This window comes from Centroberyx gerrardi, chromosome 5, assembly GCF_048128805.1.
Source record: "Centroberyx gerrardi isolate f3 chromosome 5, fCenGer3.hap1.cur.20231027, whole genome shotgun sequence".
NCBI classification, from domain to species: Eukaryota; Metazoa; Chordata; class Actinopteri; order Beryciformes; family Berycidae; genus Centroberyx; species Centroberyx gerrardi.
The window spans coordinates 25326949-25352810 of NC_136001.1; the positions used below are offsets into that span (position 1 = coordinate 25326949).

At 42.3% G+C, this 25862-nt stretch overlaps 2 protein-coding genes across 2 annotated transcripts in view; both read left to right on the forward strand.

Annotated features, from left to right (window-relative positions):
* The window catches only part of LOC139907921 (RNA-binding protein Musashi homolog 1), a 22943-nt gene extending 18714 nt beyond the window's left edge, over positions 1 to 4229 (forward strand). Inside the window, exons 10-14 of the mRNA XM_071894444.2 lie at positions 580 to 660; positions 1358 to 1414; positions 2294 to 2356; positions 2593 to 2747; positions 2909 to 4229. Of these exons, the coding sequence (XP_071750545.1) occupies positions 580 to 660; positions 1358 to 1414; positions 2294 to 2356; positions 2593 to 2747; positions 2909 to 2950 (398 nt within the window). The 3' untranslated portion in view covers positions 2951 to 4229. The remainder of the gene's footprint in view (positions 1 to 579; positions 661 to 1357; positions 1415 to 2293; positions 2357 to 2592; positions 2748 to 2908) is intronic.
* Positions 4230 to 6564: 2335 nt separating this feature from the next.
* Positions 6565 to 8473, forward strand: LOC139907898 (transmembrane protein 233). The gene is made up of 3 exons (XM_071894408.2): positions 6565 to 6750; positions 7631 to 7765; positions 8435 to 8473. Exons 1-3 carry the CDS (start codon positions 6565 to 6567, stop codon positions 8441 to 8443), a joined length of 330 nt encoding a protein of 109 aa, XP_071750509.1. The 3' UTR covers positions 8444 to 8473.
* The last annotated feature ends 17389 nt before the right edge of the window (positions 8474 to 25862 follow it).

The following is a 25862-nucleotide window of genomic DNA, read 5'->3' on the forward strand; positions in this document are numbered from 1 at the left end:
ATTATCTCAGAAGTGAGAAAATAAAAACTTGGAACACTTCTAAAGGTAAATGGTAAGGATTCTTAAATGATAAGCGGCCAGATTTGGCAGTTTTGTGTAGGAGATTGGTAAAATTTGATATGATATACTGTTTTGAAATACCAAGGACTACAGTCTCTAGTTACATCGGAGGTGAAGATGCTGGGCGATAGGAGACTCTATAGCTAAAAATCACTCTGCAGCAGGTAAAGATATGGTTTCTCACCTGAAATAGTTCCAAAACTAAAACTGACTACATCAGCTATACAGGCCCTATAATAAAAACCACTAACAACTTTTTTAGTACACAAAGGTCAGTCTCCTTTAAATAATGCTAGTTGCCAACTGTCACTCAACATAGTGAATGCTTAAGTGCTAGCATGGAGCTGCACACATCATATGGTCTTACCATATGGATGATTTTGGTGTCTATGTTCTCGTCACTTAATGGGTTAGGGTTAGGGTTAGCCAATCTCTCCAGAACGTGGTGCATTCCTTTAAGGTGTCTTTATGTGTCTTTGTTCAGTTCATTATACCGATTATTTCTCTCTCTCCTGACAGGCTACCCAGGTTTCCAGACTACTACCTACACCAGTCGCAGTTACTCTGGCATTGCGCCTGGTTACACTTACCAATTCCCTGGTAAGTCCATACACCTACACCTAATTCACTTTGTACAGCTGGGGGCGATGTGCTGTATACGAGCTACATGCACAACAGTAAACAAAACTGATCTGAAAACAAGATCAGAACACATAAGACACATGCACGTGGATGGATGGTTGGGTGCACACACACACACACACACACACACACACACACACACACACACACACACACACACACACAAGACCCACACACACGCAGGTACATGCACACACATATACCTAAATTCAGCAGAGTCTCTGGCTGCTTATAGATTTAAGAGTGTGCTGTGATTTTTACATTGTCTTCCTCTAAAATGTGTTCTCATTTCTCAAATCCTGTTGTTTTCTCCTGTGATTTGTATTACTTGCCAGTTTTCCTCTGATTTCATCTCTTACATATCTGTTTTATCTGTTTATTACATATCTGTTTTATCTGTTAATGTGTATATAACCCCCATTTATTTGGCTGTATCCCTCTCCTTTTCCATTCCTCCTACTGTCCTGCCCCCTCCTTACTGTAGATGTTTCTGCCTTAAACGTTACTTGCTGTGCTTGTGGGCCCATGATAGTGTTGTGCTGTGGCCAAGTGTGTGTGTGTGTGTGTGTGTGTGTGTGTGTGTGGCTTTGTAGCGTGGCCGGTGGATGGTAACTGTATTTACAAAGCGCTCTCTCTTGACCTTCTCTGTTTCTAGAATTCCATTTAGAGAGGACCCCCCTCCTGACATCATCCCACCCCCCTGAGCTGGCAGGTCAGTGGCTCCTCACTCCTCCAAGGGCCCCTAGAGCAAAAGCTTCTCAGGAACGCTGACCGGGGATCAGTTTGGCCTCACACGTCTAAGGCTGCGTTTTCACTGTCCTGTCTGCTACTGTTTTACATCTGATTTAAGGTTTAGGATTGGAACAATACTTAATACTTGATAAGTTGCATGTCGATGTGGCTTTTCTTTTGATAAGGAGAATGAGGTAGTTAACTATACCTGTAATCCATTTTACTCAGGTGATAAAATGGGTCAAAATATCCAACAACTTTTGTCGTTTCCTACAACGATTGGAGTCAAACAGGTTTTTAAAATGTAGTGAAAACGCACCTTAGAGAAGTGTATGATTCTGTGACTTTACAAATGATCCAATAACAAGCCTTCTGACTATGGGCCCTGAACTACAAGCAGCTACTGCAGCTCTGTCTTTATACTGCCATCTAGTGGCTCTGAGTTGTGCTTGTGTCTATTTGAAAATCATCCTATCTAAAGATCTTTGTTTTTAACATTGACAAAATGCAGAGACCCAGAGATTTTCTTTATTAGATTGTGCTATTTTAGTCCTCGTGCAATGAGACAAAAGATGTTATTGGATGTCCTTTGTTTGGAGCATGTGCCATTTGGTGTTTGCTCCTTCCATCAGCTGGACTGTGATTAGATGACAGATTTAAGAATTTGAGCAGGTGTCAATTCAACCATCCCTGAGCTCTAGATTGTTTCTTATAATTTAATATGAAAACAGATCACAATAACAGTCAGCTGTATTTTTTTCTTGATCAGATGACCTGATCAATACTTGCTTTCAATACTAAATTACATCTAGAGATATCATGCAACAACTTGGGTCTGTTTGTCTGTTCAAACCCTCAGCCATTCCCTTGACTGCATACGGACCAATGGCAGCAGCGGCAGCAGCAGCAGCAGTAGTTAGAGGTATGTGTGTGTGTGTGTGTGTGTGTGAGAGAGAGAGAGAGAGAGAGAGGCTGAGACAGAATGTGTGCACTTGTGTACATGTGTATGTTTGCCTTAGGTATGATGTGTGCAGAATGACCTGTTTTATCAACTAAAAGAAAAATCTCAAAAGTGTGTGTGTGTGTGCGCGTGTGTGTGCGCGTGTGTGTAAAGCCCTCTAGTGCTACAGCCTGACTTGTTTCCTTTATGTATCTTAGGCTCCACCCCTTCTCGTACAGCCGGCTTCCTGGGCACCAGCAGCCCTGGGCCAATGGCTGACCTGTATGCTGCAGCCAATCAGGACTCAGGAGTCAGCAGCTACATCAGTGCCGCCAGCCCCGCCCCCAGCACAGGGTTCGGCCACGGTCTAGGGGTAGGTCACACACACACACACACACACACACAAGCACATGAGCACTTGAGCACATGCATGGATGCACACATTTACACACACATAGGTGCATGCGCGCTGTGTACACACTCAAACTAGTAATAGAGGGTGTATTCATATTACTATGGTTGCTGTGTCCCTAGGGTCCTCTGATTGCTACTGCTTTCACTAATGGCTACCACTGAGAAGACTCAGGTCACTGAAGATGGGAGGAGTCATCCTCTGCTGATGAGCCAATCAAAATGCTGAGTGCCCACTGATGGCACAACTTGATTGGCCGCCGCAGGCTCTACCGGGGTCCCGGCTCCCTGTGACTCCACCCACCGACTGAAGATCTTTTTAAACCCTGAACTCTGTTTTGCTGTACTAATCTCACTTCACCATAATGTCCCCCTGTCTCTCCTGTTCTTTTGTCCTCATATAGGCTAATAACTAGATCCCCCATTATCCTTTCCTTTGAAATTTTCTGCAGCTTGAAAAAAGAAAACTGCAAAAAAAATCTCTCTGAGGAAACGTTTGTCATTGTGTTTATGACAAGTACACAGAGGACTCTGTTTTTGCTTACTATTTGAGTTTTTTTTTTATTATGTTATTTTATTTCAATGTGATATGTTGTTTCATCATGAAATCCTTGAAATCTGTTACTGACGTGAGCAGAGAGATGAAATGCTGTGCAAGCTGGGTCATCTTTGTCTAAAAGGAACCCAACCATTTTTAACAGAACAAATTCAACAGGCAAATTCCTTTTTTTAACTCAAGTGTCACGGAAACATGAAAAAAACTAAAATGTATATTTTGGTAGTCTTTAAAAAACAAACCTTTGTAATATTGTTATTAATATTGACGGTAATAATGATAATCTGTAAGGTATTTTATTCTGTAATTGGTTTTAAAGCAATGTTTTTATGTCTTCCTGTAAGATATTGTACATAGATGTTGGGGTGAGGGAGGGTTGTGAGGGGTTACTGAACCAGTTGGCATGTCTTTGGTTGGTTTGGAAAGGGTTAAAGGTACTGACAGCAATTTGACTGGATGTCATCAACTACTATGTGTGGTCATCTCACTATTTTTCTCAGTATGCATATGGCATATGTGTGCGTTTTAGGCCGACCAGGTGGCCATCCCAGTGTTGCTTCTGCACAGTGCTGCGGACTAGAGTTCTTGAGAAATAAACTTCAAGGAAGATGTCCGGCATGTCGGTTCAGCTAAATGATAACGTTGGTCTTGTTACAAATTCGTCACTCGTTTACTTGCCTCTTGGAAAAGCAACTATGACTGTATTCATTTGTTATCATTTTAACACCATGATGGACCAGATTTCTTGATGTATTACTGAAACCTGGTGAACAGCTGAAATGGTCTTATTTAGAGACATCATGAAGATTCAACTCATATATCCCATCCTAATTCGGAATAGATGATTGACTGAGGAAGAAATAAGACCCTAAAGGAGTGTGTAGGGCATTGAGGAATTGGGGGGGGTGGGGGGTTATGGGTTTGAGGGTTGACTTAACTACCGCTTTTTTGGAAAGGATTATATATATATTTTTGCGCGATTCACTTCATAATGTTTGTGTTTCTTGTTTTTGTTTTTTTTGCCATTCTTTTATGCGGTGTTATCAACCGTGAAAACAAATGAAGGACATTCTCAGAGAAGCAATTCTAGAAAACATCACGATCATGTTTTGTCCTCTTATCACTATTGAAGGTGCATGTGCTTGCGTCTGAGCGTGTGTGAGTGAATGTTTGTGCGCATACATCAAGGTGTAATATGGAACTACTTTTGGCAACGAAGGAGCATTTCGATTGCCATTTTTTTGGTACTGAAAAGATTGCCCGGTTCCATTTTGGTTCAGTTGGCCCTTTCCCCTGCTTCCTCCCCATTTCACATTTAGTGGTTGTAAACTTGTTTTGTGGTTTTCTGGAACCCACACGTTATTTTTTATACACAGTCGCTGCTCAGTGTAGTGATGACCAGAGGGGTTGGGGCAAGGAACCAGAAATGGAACGGGGTCTGCTCCCAGTCGGTTCTGATAGAGGTCCTCGGTGTAGACGACACTGGCTGGCAGGAAGGAACAATGCTGGAACAAATTAAACATTTGGAAAAAAGTTTTTCAACTGTTATCGTATAGATGCAGGTTGCCTGTTTGTGTAACCCTACTGCAGCCTGTTGGATCTCCGGCACAGTCGGAGACTTCAGTGCAGGTTGAGATAACGTCCCGACCTGGCCAGTGGTACCTCTCTCAAGCTGCCTGGGACACAACATAAAACTACTGCTGGACACCAACACTGTAACTTTTTAACTTACAATAAAGCAATAAGTTATTTTTTACCTTACAAATGAAAATAATACTATTATTGGTAATAGGAGACGACGTATGGATAATTCTGCGGCATTAAGACTTATTTTCAGAAAAAAGAAACTATATTTTTCTGTTTTCAGATCTTGTTCCCCTTATACATTGATTTTAATGATGTGTTTTTGTTTGTGTTGATGTCAGGAAAAGGGCCAATGCTTTGAATGGAGCTTGAAGCTCTAAATGAGCTCTTGAACAACAGTTAAACTAAACTCTGATTTGGGCTGTTCCCCAACAAGCTTTATCACGATGCTTTTCTTTTTTTCTTTTTCTCTGGAAATTTCAATTTTAAAATTCCTAATAAATTATTCTAAAGCATTTGAGGGAGGTGTTGTTTTTTTTCAATATAGATTTTGCAATATGTTCGGTAACACTTTACAATAAGGGTCACTAAGTTAAGGGTTAGTTAATGCTTAATAAGGGTTGGTTAATGCTTAATAAGGGTTAGTTAATGCTTAATAAGCATTAACTAACCCTTAATTAACAGCTAACTAATGTGTAATTTACTAATGGTGTTCATGTTAACTAAGGTATTCATTTTTATATTATTTAATAGTTTATAAAGATGACTAATAATGTATAAATTAATACCTTAGTTAACATGAACACCATTAGTAAATTATTACCAGACATATTAGTTAACTGTTAATTAAGGGTTAGTTAATGCTTAATAAGCATTAAGCAACTAACCCTTAACTTAGTGACCCTTATTGTAAAGTGTTACCATATGTTCGTATGTAGTTAATATGTGTGTGTAGTGAACAAAACTTTTCAGGCTTGAGAAAAGTTCCTGTTGTTCCCTGGCTTTCTCATCAGAGGGTCAGGAGCTCTGACACCTCAAATGTTAAAAAAAAACCCACATTGGACCCTTCTCTGATAGTTTCAGGTGCATTTTCTTCTGATGTAAAGGAATCAGCAGAATCTCACACCCTTGTATGTTGGTACACTGTATAAACAACACTCAGCGTAGCACTCAGCCACTGGGCTGGTCATTTTTTCATGTGTCAGGATGTTGTGTTTCTGTAAGATGCCAGCAGTGGTAAACAGAGTCTGATCCCTCATTATCCTGGATGGGGGCCAACAGGGTTAGTGATCTTCTCTCCTCTCCCACCTCTCTCTTACGCTCTCTCCCTCTGAAGTTAATGTTCCCCCACCCCGAAGTAAAAGAAGTCAAGTCACACAACAAATCTCTCTCCCTCCACCCTCACCCTCTCACTCGCCCTCTCAGACCCCTCAACCAGACTGTTCTTGCTCATTTTTTCCCCTTCGGGTTCGTCCATTGCCTTATAATTTGCACTTCAGCTCCTCCAGTTGGATTTCTTTGTCCTCCTTTCAGGTTCTTATGTTTTGCTTATTTCCAGTTTGCTTGTGACTTTTCTCGCTTTCGTGTTTGGGTGTTTTTCTCCCTCTGTAACGGTGTTTCATTGCTCATGTCAGGTACGATGGCTCTGCGAGTGCTAACTTCGGATGTGAAAAGTTCCCTGAATGGGAGCACATTTTTGTACCACAGTTCAATAGAGGAACAGGAACCCCCACCTCCGCTCCGTAGCTACCTTTGTTTGACTATTTTCACCTGCTTCTGCCCGGCATACCCCATCAACATTGTGGCCCTGGTCTTCTCTATCATGGTAAGTGCATCAGAAAAAAAGAAAAAATTGCGGTAAATAGTAAACTGAGGGAAATACACCACACACTGGTGCAATTGCATGGTGTAACAGCTTTATTGGTATTGGGATATTGGGATATTTAGCAAAAGAAAAACTCTTGAGTGTTTTCTTATTAGGAACATATGTCCAAAAATATATCCAAGAAAACACATTTCTATAATTCTATAATCATTTCTATAAAACATGACAGTCACTGGAGGAAAGGTGGTTCATGGTCTAAGATGTTCTTCAGCCTACGTCATGTGGATAGATATGTCATCATACAGTATGTGTGTGTATCAGTGTGTGTTGTCAGACAAAGCGTCAGAGAGAGTAGAAGATGTGTTGTGTGTTTAGTTTGTAGCGGTGACACAGTGTTCTGAGAGGCCGGCCGGAGGGCGGCGGGGGTGAGTCTGGCTGCGTTGGACACTAAGATGTAACCCAGTCACACACACCTGCTCTGCCCATCAAAAAGACTCACTTAGTCTTGCACTTTGGAAAATGAAACAAAATTTCCATGTTGCACATTTGTCCCACAGATAGATATAAACAGCCAGTTAGGAGCCAAACCACAAACCAGACAGTTAACACTGTATTCTGTTACTAGACTAGGCTTTGCAGGGCGATCGGTTGCTGTGTGGACAACTGTTGTATCACCAGCTTTTTAAAGAGGCCATCACAACTGTTAGAAAGCATTTGACTACACTGTAACAGTAACGTTTACAGATGTTACATTTTGGGACTGGTCAAAGTTAAAATTATGCTCAGCTCAATGTTTGTTAGTGTTAGAATCTTTAAATGTGTGACAGAGTTTTATGGATAACAGTCATTTAAAATAAAGCGTTTTCCCTGTTATTCTCAGTCTAGGAACAGCTATGATCGCGGCGACTATGATGGGTCCAGGCGGCTGGGCAGGAACGCTCTCTATGTTGCTGTTGCATCCATCATCATCGGCCTCCTCGTCATCGCCATCCTCTGCGCTGTGCAGTTTACCTCCGTAAGGCAGAGTCCTACTTGATGTGCTACATGCAGCATTTTTAAACATCAATATATCATTGTCATATTAATTGGGATACCTTGGTATAATTACCGCAAAAAAAGAAAAGAATTGACAATTGTTAGCCTCTATCTCACTGTTGTTAGTGCTAGCATTCCTCAAAATTAAGACCACATTTCCCATTCTGTTGCAAAGAGGATGTTGCTTCTTCGGGCAAATGTTTTCTCTTTGGTTTTACTGAAGAGGATAAACATGTTGGAAGTGATTTTTCCATCGGCCTTTAATTCTTCCACCATCTGCCGCTGTGAGAAACTCTGAAAGCTTAAACTCTGTTTGCGCTGGAAGAACAGCGCCCTCTTCCTGTTTTGTGCGATAAAGCAATCCAGCAGATTTCCCACCAAATCCGACATTGTGGCACAAAATGTAAAACAAAGTGTAGAGGCCTGTAGAGGCTGCTAATCTTCTCAATGATGGTCTCTTTTATTTATGCTAATTATATTAATGTCTCAAAATTAATGTGGTAATGATTTATTGATGTTAAAATGTTACACATGGCACCTTTAAAAATATATATATATTGTTTGTAAGCAATCATCTACTAGATGTCATGAGATAGACTTCCTTTAATGTGAGAGTCCTTTGTTTAATGTATTTCTCTTTGTATTCCAGGACTTTTAGTACTGTGGAAATGGAGAGAGACAGAGAGAGGCACTTTTAGATGACATGGTGAACTGACCTGAACTGTCAGGTGACTCTGGATTGGCTGACATGGATTAGTTCATAAACCTATCAATGAAAGGACTCTGCATCAAACCAGACCCATGTACATCGCATGGCTCCTGTTCTCACCTTTTCTACTCTTCATCATATGGAGAATCAAGGACTATAAAATCTGATGAATGTATGTAACACTCACTGTTTCAGTATTTAATTTCAGTGTTGTTTTGAATGTAAAGGCAGCTTCCTACTAATTTGTAGGGAATCCATCCAATGCACAGAAGTCACACACACACACACACACACACACACACACACACAAACACACACACACACACACACACACACACACACACACACACACACACAGAACTATTTACAGGAACTGTGAAACTTTTGGAACCTTACATGGATTAGTATTTGGCTAGAGACACATTTTTTTTTAGCTGGGGACCCCTAACTAAGAAAATGTATTCTTGTGTGTATTTTTATTTTTTTTTAGCTCAAAATATTATAGCAATGAGGAGTGTAAAACTTGATCAGAATACCCATTTCCTCCATACTGTTAGCTTATTCTGTCAACTAGATTAATTGATAACTAAATAAAAAAATGTGAATAAAATTAAATAATATAGAATTTTAATTTGCTGGTGACTCCCTGAAATTCCAAAGCTTTATTAGACCTCTTCACAAAATGATACCGATATTTTGTGCAACAAGACATTTATTCATGTAATTCTGGTGCAATAAAATAAGTTTGGTACCTCCGGCACTGTGGACTGGTTCTCATCTTACTTATTGATTATGATGATTACATTTGCCTCAAAACATATCTAGACAAATTCAGTTCTCTCCTTTATTGCTGTACATTAAGCTTGTATCGAATAATTAAGGAGTTGTCTTTGATTCATGTTTTAGCAACATACTAAAAGCTGATTCAGACATTTTTTCGGCAATTTAGGGAACATTGCAAAGATTCATTTTGTCTTTTAATGACAGAATTATTCCTGCCCTCATGTTGTCTTGACTACTGTAACACTCCTGTTCTCCTGTGCCAGTTACCAAGCTGTGAGACGTGGCTCCAGCAGCAAACATACTGAATAAAACTAAGCACACATCATAGGATCATATTACCTGTCTTGTAGCTTCGCTATACTGGTTGCCTGTTAGACACCCGCACCCCTCTTTTAAATCATTTACCTCTTAAAATACATGTTTACTGCAAAGCCTTCATGAAATTTGTTTTTATCTATTTTATTAGGTAAAGCTTACTGTGATTATTATGATTAGGATTATTTACAGAAATAGATTTGAGATATTGGAAATATTTGCTTTTCACAACCTCCTTGAACCAGCAGCAATCTGCTAGGTTGGAAAGTTTGCTTGTATTTTGATATGTCATAGTATATCCCCATCTAAATATAGCAGATTTCCCCTTGATGCCGGGCTGCAGGCTGCAGGCCCAACATGTTCTGTCTACTGCGGTCACATGGCCAACCAGAACTGACCCAGCCGCGAGGTAAATGAAACATCTCACAAGAGGCATAAAATGTGGGAGGAAATAAAATGATGATTCAGATGGGCTCAAGCAGGAGGGTCCTCTGAATGGTTGGTGCTGATTCTGACCAGTAACATTTCAATAGCGTTTCAGGAGCCCTAAATGATCATTATTTTCATGTGTTTGGAAAATTGAATGCTGGGTCATAACTTATTCAAAAAATTAAACATACATGGCAAATATCTGTAAGGACCTCATCCTATCTAATTTGTGGGTTAAGTGTTTACGTACCGTCACTGTTGAACAAAACCTATTTATCTCTAAAACATCAACTTAGCTCATTTTCAGATTTTATTACAGCTATAAAATGGGACAACAACGGGCTTCATTGGGCCAAAGGTCATGAACATTACTCAGCACATACACAACCATATACACTGTCAAAACAAATAAAAAAAAAGTGAATTGGTGTTAATGATTTCAGTTACAATCTTTTCAAGAAAAATAGCCACAATACATTAGCAAAGCTTTTTCAGATGTATTTTGTTTGGGACTTCATATTTAATGTTGATGACTATCCTAGAATAACACTGTGCAGTTGTAAGCTTTCAATATGGTGTAATACTGCTACATTCCAGCTGTTATTCTCATGCACTTCCACATATCAATTTTTGACAGTGATTTTGACAGTGCTCAGTAAGATTTTCTTGGGATCGGGGTAGATTTTCAGACAGGAAACATTAATAATAAAAATAATTTCTGCACCAATCAGAACAACCTGTTGATACTACTTGCTTTGACATATACTATGAATTTATGTAGCCTAATTAAGATTTAAGTCAGCTTGGGAAAAAAAGGAGGGTAAATGATATTATGCAAATTAAAGGTGGGTAAACTGTATGTTAAGGATTGTAATGGGCTTGAAGCCTTGGCATTAGCGTGTTAGTGTGTCTTGTAGAGGGTATCAAAATTATTAACTGATAAGTAATATCATGATCCTACTTGTTCAGTAAGAACAACTGATATTGTATGAACGGTAGAAATGAAATTCACAGTTGCATATACTTGTTTTCTTTCATTTGTTTGATCAAGGGATCATGGTGTACTCAAGGATCGGCCTCTGAGGTCCTGACGCAACATGTCAGTGCCTTTCGGAGACGCTGGAAAAATGACTTGAACTTTCCCTTCTTCTTGGTCTTTTTGGGTTTAGTTCCATCTGGAAAAACAAAAGAAAAAGGATAATAGCAGTGATATATTTTCTCATTTTTGGTTCCCTATTCACATCTTCTCTTGTTTTACCTTTGTCATATTTAACAGCATCATTGTTCTTCTATATACTATATATCTATATATATATATACTTACTTTTCTCTGTTTGAAAATATATCAGATGGTTTGTGTAATTCACATCAACAATATCTGTAACTCACCCAGTGTGGCCACAGCTTCAGGAGCTCCAGTTTCCTCCTTAAGACCAGTTTCCTCCTCACCAAGGACTGCTTTCAAGGCATTATTTTTAGCCGGTGTGGAGACAAGAGGATCCACAGGTGCAGAGGTGGGAGGGTGTGGTCCAGTGTGACTTTTCTCCGCTTTGACAGCATTTGTGACAGCAGCCTCTGTGGCTTTCTCACACGATTCTTGTTCTGCTTTGATGGCCTGCTTAGAGGCAACGTCTGAATCCAACACAATGAATCTGGAAGACACAGAGTCCTCCTTTACAGCTCCAGAGTGGGTGGCAAGAGTATCTACTGGAGCAGAACTCAGAGGTCTTGCAATGGCCTCTGGGATTGCTGGGGCAGCCATCGTAGTGGAAAGCTCAGGAGCCAATTTGCAGAAATCCTCCTCTTTGAAATATGCTGAATCCTTATTTAAAAGCATATTTGTGGTGACAATATTATCCAGGGGAGGAGAGGTAGAAGTGTGTGTATAAGCTCCCTGGTCTGCTTTGCGGGTCTGCCTGGAAACAACTTCTGAGGCTAAGTCATTCAGTGTAGCAATGCAAACCTCTTTTAGTTGTGCAGATGGTTCAGCATGAACATCCACAGGTGCAGAGGTGGGAGGTTGTGGTCCAGTGTGATCCTGCTCCACTTTGGCAGAATGCATGTCAATCACTAACTTATACCATGAAGATGAAGAAACCGCTTTTGCTTCTAAATTTGTGGAGACACAAACATCTGAAGGAGCATAGGTGAGTTTTGCAGTGGCATCTAGGCCGGCTCTGACATCCTGTTTAGTAGCAAACTTTACAGCCACCTTTCTTACAACAGCTTTGCAATGGTTGGAATTCTTCTTGCCTGACTTTGCTCTGTTGAAGGCTAGAGAATCCACAGGAGCAAAGCTGAGAAGTTTTGAAATGGCTTCCTGGAATGTTGTGATGGACAACTTGGAGCCAGCCTCCAAAGCCAGTGTGTAGAAATCACCAATGAAATGTGTGGAGTATTCATTTAAAGTTATAATTGTCATGACAATTGTCCCCAAGGGAGCAGAGGTGGGAAGCTGTACAAGGGCTTCTTGTTCTGCTGTGATGGCCTGCTTAGAGGCAACGCCTGAATCCAAAACACTGAGTTTGGAAGACATGGAGTCCTCCTTTACAGCTCCAGAGTGGGTGGCAATCATGTCTACTGGAGCAGAACTCAGAGGTCTTGCAATGGCTTCTGGGATTGCTAGGGCAGCCATCATAGTGGAAAGCTCAGGAGCCAAATTGCTGAAATCTTTCTCTTTGAAATTTGCAGAAACCTCAGTTGAAGGAGCATAGGTGAGTTTTCCAGTGTGTTTTTATGTATTTGTGATAGCTATTTTTTAAATTCAAATTGTAAGGGAACAGTGGACCAACAACGTTTCCTCTTTAACTCCCACTCTTAGGGAGGGAGGGATGGGAGATGCTGTAGGTAATGGTGTCGAAGCAGGTGAGAGGAGATGGTGAGGTAGAAGTGGCTCCTCATAGCTGAGGGGTGGAGGGTCTGTCCTGTTCCTCAGCCCATGCTGCAGAGGCCTGTTCATCCTCTGGTGGAGTGGTGGGAGATTGGGGGGACACACTGCCGGAATTCAACGGTGAGTCCGATTCGGTGTTTCCCTTTAAATGATAAACAAAAACAATATAGTGTCAGGACTCAAATACAGTGTTTAAAGGTTAAGATATACTCAAAACCCTGAACTGAAGGCTTATAAAGACAAACAAAGACAAAGCCAAACTGTCCTACATTGAAATCTATTGCTACAAGAATAAAACCTACTCTAAAAGTAGCCTCGGTACAGAACGCCTCAGCGTTCAAAAGTGCTATTATCTTGAAAGAAGAAAGTGAGCTTTCTTGTTATAATTATGAAAAACAGTACTTAAATGTCATTGTTAAAATGAGGGATACAAACAAACATTTGTTACTTAACTCATCTTGACATGGCCTGAAGCAATCAGCATTTCTGCCCCATAGCGACACACCTTCTGTGTTCAAATCAGATGATAGGGAGGCTTTAACACAATCTTACTTCCAGATTAACTCAATTCATTCCACACCCATTTTGATGCGGCAAGACAATGAGGCCAACATCAGTCCAGTCATCCACATCCCTGTTGTCTCTGAGACAGTGAACACAACTCTCTGAAGAATTAACAGTCTGTGTCCACAAAAGCTGTGCAGCAGAGCTAGATGGTGTGTACACTGACATTTTAAACATCTCTCTGACCCAATAAGCTTTTCCAACATGCTTCAAGTCTACCACCATCATCCTTGTGCCCAAGAAGAATACACTAACCTGCCTGAACGACTGCCGCCCGGTAATCATGAAGAGCTCTGAGAGTGGTTGGTCATGTGATGTCTCACATTAACAGCTATATCCCAGACACAACAGACCCTCTCCAGTTTGCCTATCGCTATAAGAGGTCTACAGAGGATCCACTCTGCACTCTCCCACCTAGACAACAAATACACACGTGTGAGGATGCTCTTCATCTATTAGAACACTGTTGTCCCCTCTACACTTGTCCCTGAGCTGAGGGGCCTTGGCCTGAACACTACATTATGCAACTGGATCCTTGACTTTCTCACAAGCAGGCCTCCTCCATCTCCTCCACACTCATCCTCAACCTCAATTTTTTTTTTTAAACACTTTATTTATAGATTTTCAGTTTACAAAAGAAAAACAAACATTGACAGCATAGAACATCCACCCCCCCACCCACCCCAAGGCCGCAGAGAATTCCTGACATGTACATTGTTAAGCAGTGTTTAAAATAGGAACATTGTACAATATTATGCATCAATGAATCCAACTTGCTATCTCATGTGTATGTAAGTGTGTAAGAGAAAATGACATCAAGTGAAGGGTATGCTTTTGACAAATTCCATAAAGGGGACCCAGGTTTTAATATATCTATCCCGGGAGTTCTTTCGATTATATCTCAACTTCTCTAATGGAATCATAGAGAGTACTTCCTTAACCCATTGATTAAACGAGGGAGGTTTCACTGATTTCCATTGCAGAAGAATTAGCCTCCGGGCCAGCAGCGTTACAAATGCTGTAGCGTTTGCCTGCAGAGCAGTAAGTTGTTCTTCTGACGGAGAGAAAATTGAGATCTTAACATGATACTCACCTTTATCTCCGCATCAGAGATTAGGCCGTCTGTTAAAAAAAAATAAAAATACAAAGGTTGCTTCTGTGGTACTGAAAAGCTAATACCTGAACATTGGGTGAACGTCTATTCTGAAACACCTTGTCCATTGAAAATAAATTTAGTTCAGAAAAATATATAGTTGTGAAATGGGTTAGAGAATGCAATAATGAGCTTCCTGAAGTATCCATTTGCTGTATATGGATTTTCACAAACATATGGCTGTAGGAGGTCAAAGGTCACACTGCACCCACACCTTTAGATTGACCTTCTGATACAATGACCTGTACATATGACAAAAAGTAGCTTCCATTACAAATTGGGATCTTTGGTCTGGGACAGAATCTCAAGCAGCTCATCATCTGACAGGAAGTAGAACCTACGAACAAATATTCAATATAGATTGTACTAGGCCTGTGCAATTAATAGTGTATAATCTTTTATTGTCATTTTAGTTTCCACAACTAATGATTGTAGAATACTGACATATTGGCAACAGTGAAGCATTTAATTTCACTTAGAAGAATAGTCAATCTGTTGAAGAGGCAAGTGCAATAAATAATGATGTTCCTGAAATTATCAAATTTGAGGAATTAAAAAAATTAATTATCAAATTATCAAGTCCCTTGACAATTGAGCCCCTTCTGGACCAGTTCCAACAGTTTGTTACACTCCTTCAGACTGTCTAGCAGACAGGACAGCACACGCACACACACACACACACACACACACACACACACACACACACGCACAAATCTTTGTCATCTATCTGTAGGCTACTCTCTGTATCCCCACAAACAAACCTCCATCTTATATGATGGGAACTGTTGTGGGAGCCCTGACCTGTCGGTTATCAAAGGTGCTCCATGTGTGCTCCATTTTCTGGTATCTGCTTCCCTCCACAGGCAGCTGGCGGTTGATATCATCAGAGCTGAAGATGGGCTGTTGGTCGAGCCAGGAGCGCTGGCAGGTCAGCAACTTCTCCAGCACATCCTGCAAGCACCAGCAGAGGGCAGCAGCACAACATGAGCAACTGCCCGGACAGGGCAACGATACAAGGTGTCTTACTGTAAACGTGTGTGTGTGTGTGTGTGTGTATGTGTGTGTGTGTACCTGCGTCTTCCTGAGCTTGCTCTCCCAGGTGGTGATGCGGTTTTCAAAGGGCTTCTTGAAGGGAGAGAGGGACATGTTTTGGGTCATGGCGATGTGTTGGTCCAGCAGCTGGGAGGCCTCGTCTGGGCTGTAGGTGCCCATCTCCTTGTAGGGCAGGACATCGAAGATTACCGTCGACCACTCCTGTTCCATCTTTTCCAGAGCCTGGGTGAGAAAGTGTGAAAGAACACGTAGTTTAGTTTGAGAGGCCATATGAAAATTTGACCAGACCAAAAATATATACAGCAAAAATGCAGTGTGTCGAAACATTGCAATGTCTTCAATGCAATGCCTTCCTTTCCATTATTATGATATACATTAGATGCCCCATACTTACACAGCTGACTGTACTGTGTAAAATGTACACACACCTAGGATCCATAACAATTCATGGAGTTGTTAAATTGGGTATGGTACCTGTTCAATGGCGTACTCTTCCCCGGCCACCTCAGCCACGTGGGCTATATCTCATCCACGTGTTTCTGCAGGCCCAGCTCCAGGCAGCGGGAGAGGGTCAGGTTGGCTTTGGGCTGGATGTTCATCTCAATGCGATCAGAAATAAATCTGCCAACGGCGGCTCCTCATCCTTGGGTTCCTCAGGTCCTGGATCAGAGGGATGTATGGACGGAAGTCTTCAATCTTGCTGCGGATTTCGGTTGCCACCATCTTGGCAGTCTAACTGAGGTTAGATGCACACAATCACGATCTATTGAGGGGTAGTTTCTAATATTACACCTCACTTTGTCAAAGTATGAACACACAGGCCACACGTATCCATCCCTCTAGTAACCCAATAAAAGTAATGAAGCATGTGTCACTAACCAGGGATGTCCTTGAACTGTTGGACACACTTGTGCATGGTGTTGAAGGCATCTGTGACATTGAGCCCCAGCTGCTCGGGGTCGATGATGGACAGCGGGTCATTGAGCCAGCTCTCGTGCCAACGTAGCCAGTCAGAAGTGGTGGTCCAAAGGTCCCTGAAGGGCAAGAAGTCCTTCATCAGCTTCTGCAGTCGATCATACTGTGACACACAACATTTCATTGTTAGAAAAACGAGCCAAATGTGTATTCTTGCCCAATTTGTTAAACAGTTCAAACCAAGAGGGTAAAAATCTATGACAAAAAAACAGCATCTGGCGTGACCACATACAGTATATCAATAGATTATTTTGCTTGAAGATAAAGATGCTGGATACATTGTTCCCCACTCACATTATTGATGGGAATCCCAAAGAGACGTTCTCTGTTGTTGTAGGTTTGGGCCATAGTCTGGCACTCCTTCAGTTCCTTGCTTGACTGCTTCACCTCGTTGGCTGTCTCATGGGCACGATCAATGTCTGTGTGGGCGGCAAACCCAGCGACCAGCATCTACAAACACAGTTCTGATAATTAACAGCCAGATGAGATGAACTTACCCTGTTACACTTGAAAAAGAGAAGTTCTAAGATTACAACAGATAAACCAAGGCCTCTCTTGAGCGCATGTTTTTGGAAATTGACGACATGAGTTAAGCATAACTACACATAGTATTGTAGAGGTTTCAATGACTTCTATAGATTTTTTGTTGGGGCAGCCTGTAACTAACTATTTAAAGGCATACCTTGAGATTTTATATTTTTGTTGCCTATTTTTCTTTACCAGAAACTTAGAAACCAGAAGTTTCTAATTTCTCATTGAAACCCATTAGGTAGAAGTTGCAGCTTGTGTTGCCACTTGGTTGTCATTTTTCAGCTGACTGAAGTGACAATACTGAAGCTCTCCACACTGTGATAAGTGGCTGGTGAAGATAAAAGAATAACTCAGATGGCCCAGCTGACCTGTAGAGAGTCTATTTGCTCCTGGAAGTTGTTCTGGTCGACCAGCTGGATCTTGTGGAAGTGCTCCTCATCGTCCACATGCTGGACGCCTACTGCTTCCATCTGGGTCATTATCTTATGAGGCCACCCAATAGCTGTCCACCTGCACAGCAAAAGCAGTCAGAGGACAGAATCACTATTATTCAGTTATCATTTCCCTCTATTCACTCTAACCATTATGAACCCCACAAATAACTCTCATTCCCATCTGAAAACATATTTAAATTAAATAATAATAATAATAATAAAATTTAGCCTGATGTCTTTGTATGGATTGCATGTATTACTTTCTATTAAAGTCCTCATCTGAGAGGCTGTAGAAGAACTCATCCAGTAGTTCATAGTCTGACAGGGTCTTGCCTAGAAGTTCCTGTTGTGGACAGATTGGACAAATAAGATGTGTTGAGGAAATACAAACATCAAAGCTATGTGTAGGCTAAACTGGCAGTTAAATAATAAATTCTAGTTACATAACCAGTACAAAAACTTGACAGGTCATTGCTCGCCACAGGTTAGCGTCCTACATCCCATGCTGTTCCTGGTGAAGATAGTGATGGTAATGGCAATAATAATAAGCAAATGGAATGTGATTGGAATGGACATGTTCCTGCACTCAAATTTGCAGTCCTTTCCTGTCACACCCACGGCGGCCTGAATGTGTCTGCAAGGGGAAAACCCCATTGACCCGTGCGATCCCCACACTCTTAGGTCACGAGGGCATTGTATCCTGGTCTGGTTCCCATGGTGGATGACAGGCATCATGCACCCCGGCCCCATCTCCAGCCCTGGCCTCTTCGGTTGAAATCCATCGGAGCAGCCTTAGATTGTGTAGCCAAGCACAAATGAATGGTCTCATGTGTCTGAATCCTCACGTGTCACTTGCAAAGGACATGCTGCCGTGCAGATGGGGATAACATTAAGGCCTAAAGGGGCGCAGAGACTACTTGAAGAAGCACAGTCTGTGTGAAAATTCAAACTGAGACCACAGGAGGTCCTGTGCCTGGCTCATGAGGACAAGGGGGTCAGAGGTGACCCACATCACTGTACTCAAGTGCTGTGAGAAGGACATGGAGATGATGAATGCTTTGCCGTTGAGCCAAAAAGGTCAAACAAACAGAATGACTTGATACGGATGCTGTGGCGCTGAATGGATGCTATGGATGCTGCAATTCTGTGCATCAGTCTGTTATTACTCAAGATTGGGCCTGATCTACAGTAAGGGGCTCTTCGCTTCATTGGCTTCTTTTCAGTAGAGCTCAGTCTCAAAGCAGTGACCTCACCCGTTGTGGAAGCCCAAACCCAATAAAAGACTTCCCCGAGGGTCTATATAACCCACATCTAATCATGACATTATCATATCAGAGCGCTCTCAGCTGTCTGATGCTAACAACCCCTCCTGGCCACAGCAGTTTATTAATCATTAGCAGGTGCCTAATCGTATTGATGAGATCAGCGAGAGGATCCGGGCCAGAGAGGACCCAAAGAAAACCACACGAGCCCCACAAGTCTCTGATGAGGTGGTGGTCCTCAAAACATGGCTGCCTACCAAGCTTTGGCGGGCAGCGCTGCGGCCATCGCTGGAGCCTGGAGCCCACCACTGCGAAGGGACTAGATCGGACAGATGTGGCTAGCAGCTCCGGCTGTGTGGAACTGATTAAATTCTAACAAGCTTGTTACAGCTTTGATCCACCCTGTACCCCTCTTTCTCTCTCACTCTGCCCCTCTGCTCTCTCTGACAGTCCAGCAGCAGCTATATCCTCACATTAAAGAGCTGGCCCAACATCAACCATCAAACAAAATCAGCATTAGTCGCTTACACGCCCACCCAGTTCTACAATGCATCCCCTTGCTTTTTTATCCTAAGATTCTCCCTCTTTACTTTTACAGTATTGGGCTGTTGTGGGGGTCATGCCTGTGTGAATATAACTCCCATTTTACAGTAATGAGATCAGCATGTGCTGCTAACTTTAGCTCCTCCTGAGGACCAGAAGTTGGCTGATAGGATCAAACACTGACTATCTGCCTCTTACTGTCACATTGTTGGGTAAGCCAGGAGGGCTTAGTGGTCTCACATATTCCCACACAGCTCTTTTCCCCTGCAGAAACCCACACTCCAACCACAAATGTGGGCGCACCCTTACGTGGGAGTGTGAATATTTTTGCATGTGTGCATGAGGATGTAAACATAAGGAAGCATGTTGTAAACTTTCCAGTAAAGTCACATTCAGCTTTCGTGCAAACAGACTGGTGGTGATGTTTTTCAACAGCCACAAAGCTAAAAAGTATTATTTCACCACACCTGGACACAGTGTAAGAATGCTTCACACCTAGCACTTACAACCCATCACTGCACCCCATTTTCAAAGTGCTTTCCCTCTTTTACATGGCGTCCACTCTCAGCGGCAACACCACAGTGATCTATGAATGTCATTGGTGCCAGTTAATAGATGAAATAGATACACCGTCAGGGCAGCAAATGTCACATTAACATCACAGTGTTTTGTGGCTGTGCATTTTACAAGAGCAAGGCAGAGACCGGCGACGTAAGGGGTTGCCCCCATGGAGTTTGGATTTTCAGCCGTGTCTGGTCATGTTAGGTACTGTTGTTTAACGCTGACCCTTCCGCTCAGATAGACATTGAAGTTACCGTCTCGGGTCGGGTGAATCACAGGTGGACCCTTGGCATGCAAGTAAAGAGTGTGTTTAACGAGTGAAGAAGGGCCTTAAAGCAGCGAAGTGGCCAGACATGAGACACTGGAACTTGCAACCTGTGGCCCCGGACCCCAAACAGCTGCATTTGATTTTTCCTCTCATTTGCCCCATTTCTCAGTGTGACTTTTAGGAGGGGAACCAGAGTCACTTTAAAGCTCAAAGATCAGACACCATGGGTTGTAAAAATATTCAACATAGGGGAGAACGCTCACTGATCTAAAGTTAATAAAAATGACTGAGACTAATGTGTGTGTGCGTGCCTAAACTACATGTATATGCACGTGTGTGTGTGTGTGTGTGTGTGCATATGCGTGAACATACATCTATTGCGGTCTGCATCCAACTGATGTTGAACTGATGTGGCCGGTGTGATTTGCTAACATCTTCCCAGCCTCATTGTGCTGACCTCTGACCTCCAGTGTGCTTGATGTTGGTTGACCTTGTTCAAATGGGCCAAATCATTGATATCCTGGGAATCCATTAATGTTGTTTAACAGTTAATGTCCAAAACGCTACGTAACCCAAGTCAGTATGCTTTATATAAGTGGGTGTGCGGATATGAGCTGGAAGAATAAGAAAGCACTGAATCAGAATCTCTAGCATATGGTCTGAGTGTGTTTTTGTGGGAGAAAGCCAGTGTGTGCTGGCATTTGAGTTTGTTTATGTGGGTGGGCAAGGGAAAGCCAAGAAAGAACGAGCAAGAAATGTCTGTGTGTCTTTGTGTGCATGTGTACGTGCGTGCATGTGTGTGTGCGTGTGTGTGTGTGTGTGTTTGTGTGTGTACGTGAATGGGTGAATAAAACACAAGAGAAAATCTTGAGCATGGTGGTTGATAACATCGTAAACAGATAAAGAAGTCAGAGAGGGAATAAAAGAGAGATTGAGACTGACAGGGCCAGTGGTAGGAATGTGTGTTTGCAAGTGTGCTCGTGGGTGGGAGGTTGTTCAATATTAAACAGGAGTTTCAGCTATAAATAAGTCACCGCCACTCAACCCAAACCTCTTCAAATGAATCACTCTTCTTAACATTCCAGTCATTCTTTCTTGTTAAGAATTAATAAAGAATAAATTGAAGCAATTCAGCATAGTCTCCCTACGCTTACACATATGTAAGAGTTTATGACCACAGCTCCTCCGTGAACAAACACATGTAAATACACACATGCTCACACACACACACACACACACACACACACACAGACACATTATTGCTTTGGCATTCTGCCCAAGCGTTCCACAGGGGCCTTGATTTGTCATCCTGCCTCATCTGGCCTCTATCAGTCCCTGGCCTGACAGCTTAATCTGTGTCATTCATTCTCTCAGATCAAAGAAGCACACTGTGCAATTTAAACCTATTACACCCACACGTAAGGACATATATGTACACACACACACACTCACACACATAGCGGATGTGCGCATACACACACCGTTAACGAAATCAGCTTTAAATGGACTTAAACCTCCGTCTCTTCTGGGTTTGTAAATACCCCTCTATGATGTGAGGATCATGGCAGCAGAGAGCAGTGTCATGTCACCAGAGAGGAGATTTTCTTTGTATCTGTCCACACGGATCATCATACTCACACTGATAATAACTGTCAACAAGGAGATTACCCTAGGACATCAGAGCAGCTCAAAGAAACCAAAAGAAAAACAATCCTCCTCTTTTTATTGGACTTGAACTCGACCTTTGGAGTTGAACTGTCACCTTGACCTTTCAACTTCTGTCAACTGACACTCTTCAAGGTCAGGTATTTAGGGATCAACCCCCCAACCCCTATATATTGTTGGTGTCTCCCACACTTGGAACACTTATCATCTCTTTTAAACGTTGGGAAGTTAATCTAACAACACAAAGTGTATATGCTACAAGCTCTGCTGTGTTCATTTTGTATGTTGGCTTTCTGTGCATCAGATGTATGGTCCTACAGAGTGCAATTATCTAATGCAGATATGCCTGAATCTTAGAAATATATCAGTACCATGTAGCTTAGCTATAACAGCTATGACTTTTTCTTTAAAAAATCAACAGGGCAACTCTGTATTTAAGCACAAACCACATTAACCATGGCATTCACTTGTTGCTCTTCTGGCCAAGGGATTACTGTATGAGATCATACTTTGCTCAGACCAGTGTGTCACTACTCTACATAGGAAAGGGCTATAAAAACTGAAGCATTTTCACTTATATTGGAATAAACCCGATCCTTCTAAATCCAGCAGGTTAAATTGACAATAAAATTAGTGAATACATGTGCTGTTTGGAGAAACAAAACAGGACCGGGTCATTTTGGCCTATGAGGCCTTTCACTGTAAAGTCGTGTAAGGAAACAGCTTAATCCTCTTCATTCCTAGGGGAACATATGAGCTGACATACAGGACACAAGGACCAACACAAGACAGGGAAGGGGGGAGAGATGGAGAAGTGAGGAGTGACACCATGTTCTCGACACACGCATGTATGAGCAGCCTGGACAAACAGTGAGGATTATGGGGGCGGGGGTGGGGGGGTGGGGGGGTCCCTGTTCGTCTGACCCTGACTCCCTAACCCCAGCCTCCATTAAGCCTAGTAAATGAGAGAAAGAGGAGCAATTAGAGAGGCAGTCACGGGGCAGGTAGGAGATCCCTGTGACCTCGCCTGGCTGGTATTTGACCCCTCACAGCTGGGGGCCATGATGAAGACACATCCAGAACACTGAGAGAATGTATTGCAGGGAAAGTTCCTGGGCAAAAAAAAAAGTGAACATTTTTGCTCTCAGCACTGAGATTGTAAGAAGTGTTGGGAATGGCAGAGTGAATTCCGCTGTTTTACTTCCTTGATACTTTCACATGTCGTAAACAAGGACTTTATTGGTTGTGGGCTGGCACTGCAGAAAATTACCTATAATTACAATTTCGTCAATTAAAAATTCAATGTGTTTTGCATTTGGAAGCTAAAATGAGCAACAAAACATAGATGACGGGCTGCTCTTAAAAATGGTTTATGGCTCGCTTTTCCATCCTGTTGCAAACCTTGACCTCAAACCTCGGTGACTTGCATTTACTGAATCGCAAATACACTTTTTATAAGCTCTATTAGATTTGCGGCAATTGCAAATGAAATTGACAGTTCAGTTCATAAATAATCCTGATTTCGCAAGTCAATTAAATTAAAACAATATCAATCATGTCACTGTGTTTGCTGAACTTTCCCCAGAACCAGCCTGAGTCACCAGTCAGGGCAACAGTACAGCTGGAGCCATTACACTGATGATGTGAAGCAATATTTTATGCATGTGTCTAATCCCCCCCCCACCCTCTCTCACACACAAATGCGCACGACCCCGCCCATCCTGCAACCTGTGAGAAGATGTGAATCTCATTTCCGTGGGTTCTAGTAAGTCAGGCTAATGCGCTGTCAGGCAGCTGACTGACTCTAAATCAGTCTTTAACAATGACACAAGCAGCCAGATACTACATCTGTACGCCACTAACATTACAGCTAATCCCTCATAAACAGGATTATCCCAATCTCCCATAAAGCTATTCATAGCGTATACTGCACCACTGGAGCGAGACCAAAGCAGAAACAATGAAATGTTTGAAGATGAAGGAGAGCCTCTGGGGTTTTATTGTGCAGAGGCCTGCCAGACACTAGCTGGTGTTAGAGCGGAAAGCATTGGGATGAAGATGAAGACCAGGGAGGGATGAACGAAGACAAATACACAACACACTGAGATGTGGTGATATACAGTATGAGGTGACAGACGGAGGGAGTGGTAGTGGTGTCGGTGGAACAGGGATGTAGGTTAATATTAGTTGATATTATTTCAAGCCAGAGCTGATTTCTCTAATCACATTCACATGAAGACTTCAGTATCTTGATATGTTTTGAGACAATGTAGATGGGCAACATTCCCAGGAATAGGGGATTGAAAACTGGGACAAAACCCACTGTTGGCTGCTCCTAAATCATCATATCACATTTTCAGTCAGTACAACCATAACACATTATAATACCATGGCCCCATATGCCATTCCATAGTAATTCCGTTTTTGTTCTCTACTCTGTGGAGTGGCAGTCAGGCTGGTCTGTAAACAATTTGTATGGCATTAAAGACATTTATGGAAACCAATCCAATTTTGTGCGTCTATTCCAATTTTCTGAACCCGTAGCATTTTACACTGAGCCATAAAACTGAGGAGACAGGGTGTTTATTCCATGGACTCAGTGAGTGTGTGCCAGGGAGGGGGAATACATCAACAAGTTCAGCCAAAGACTGTAAATTTCCTGACATGTATGTGGTTAAAAAGGAATTTAATAGAAGCACTGTGATATATCAGCACTGCAAGCCATGTGTTTATTATCCAGTATCACTGTCTTGGGTTATAATGGAGAATGGGAGAATAATCCACCCAGTCAGGCAGACAGATGGTGTTCTTGCCCAAGTTAGATACATGAATCTTCACTGTCATTCTCCCTCATCCAACAAATCGGCTGGTACTGGTATGACAATGCGCCATCAGGCTGCACAGATCTGCTCTGAAGGCTATTTTTGTCTCCTTTCTCTGGTTTCTTCCAACTAGACTTCAAACAGACCTGTAACTTGGAATTACTGCGGCTGAAAAACAGGAGGGCAGGAGCAGATAAACTAATTTCCTCGCCCTATTACGAGGCCCTGGTTAGTGGAGGGACCTGGTATAGTCGGTATGCGCTGTGCGGCTGGTTCACATTAACCACGTTGACGAGCCCTTGTTGCCTGTTGTCTGCCTTCCCCTTTACAAACTCTGCTCACGATCTTTTGCGGAATCAGCGCATGGATGAGTGTGGGGCAGTCAGTGTGCCGCCAGATTGAAAAAAAAAAAAAGCCCGTCTCGTCCAGGGTAGTTGTGGTTTAGTGTTGTTGCAGTGCAGCGCGCACAGCGGGGGCTCTGGATAAATAGAGCGCGCACTCGTCTCTGGTGCGTAAAGAGATCTGGACATTGGACACATGCTCGACTCACCCTGTCTGCAGGCTGCGCAGCTCTCGGTTGGCTGCTAGTGAATCAACTGAGTGATTTAATTTGACTTGATTGACTTAAGGCAGTAATTGCGGTCACCGCGCACACGCAGTCTTTTGTTTTATTGAGCGAAATGGATGGAGACAGGAATCTCCTATCATTTGGAAACGAGTGACATTTTGATATTACGTAAAATGTGGATCGTTCATTCTCGGACCAACTACAACAACCCATAACCCAATGATTATTCTGTTACCGACGACTCATAGACTGCAACTTGGACGCACAATCCGCTGCTGTCAGAGGGATGCCCTATACTTAAGGATGCTGTGAACTTTACTGAGGATTTTTCATCATTAGAACCATCCTGAGGACATCGATAAAACAATAAACATCTCGAAGGACTCATGGATTCATCTGGGCGCTGTGCGCATTGCGCAATTGGCCGCTCGCAGGGGAATGCGCTTGTCCTTAGATAAATGCACATAATGTTGAGACTCATTGCTGTTGGAAGGCGTTTTTCGCACTGTGTATGTTGTAAACACGGCAGAAACACGGGAGAGAGTGTCTAGT

Bases quoted from the DNA above. Each gene is read 5' to 3' on its own strand.
- LOC139907898 (XM_071894408.2), top strand. From the start codon at position 6,565: ATGGCTCTGCGAGTGCTAACTTCGGATGTGAAAAGTTCCCTGAATGGG. The intron at 6,751-7,630 runs GTAAGTGCATCA...TGTTATTCTCAG, and splicing joins CCCTGGTCTTCTCTATCATG to TCTAGGAACAGCTATGATCG.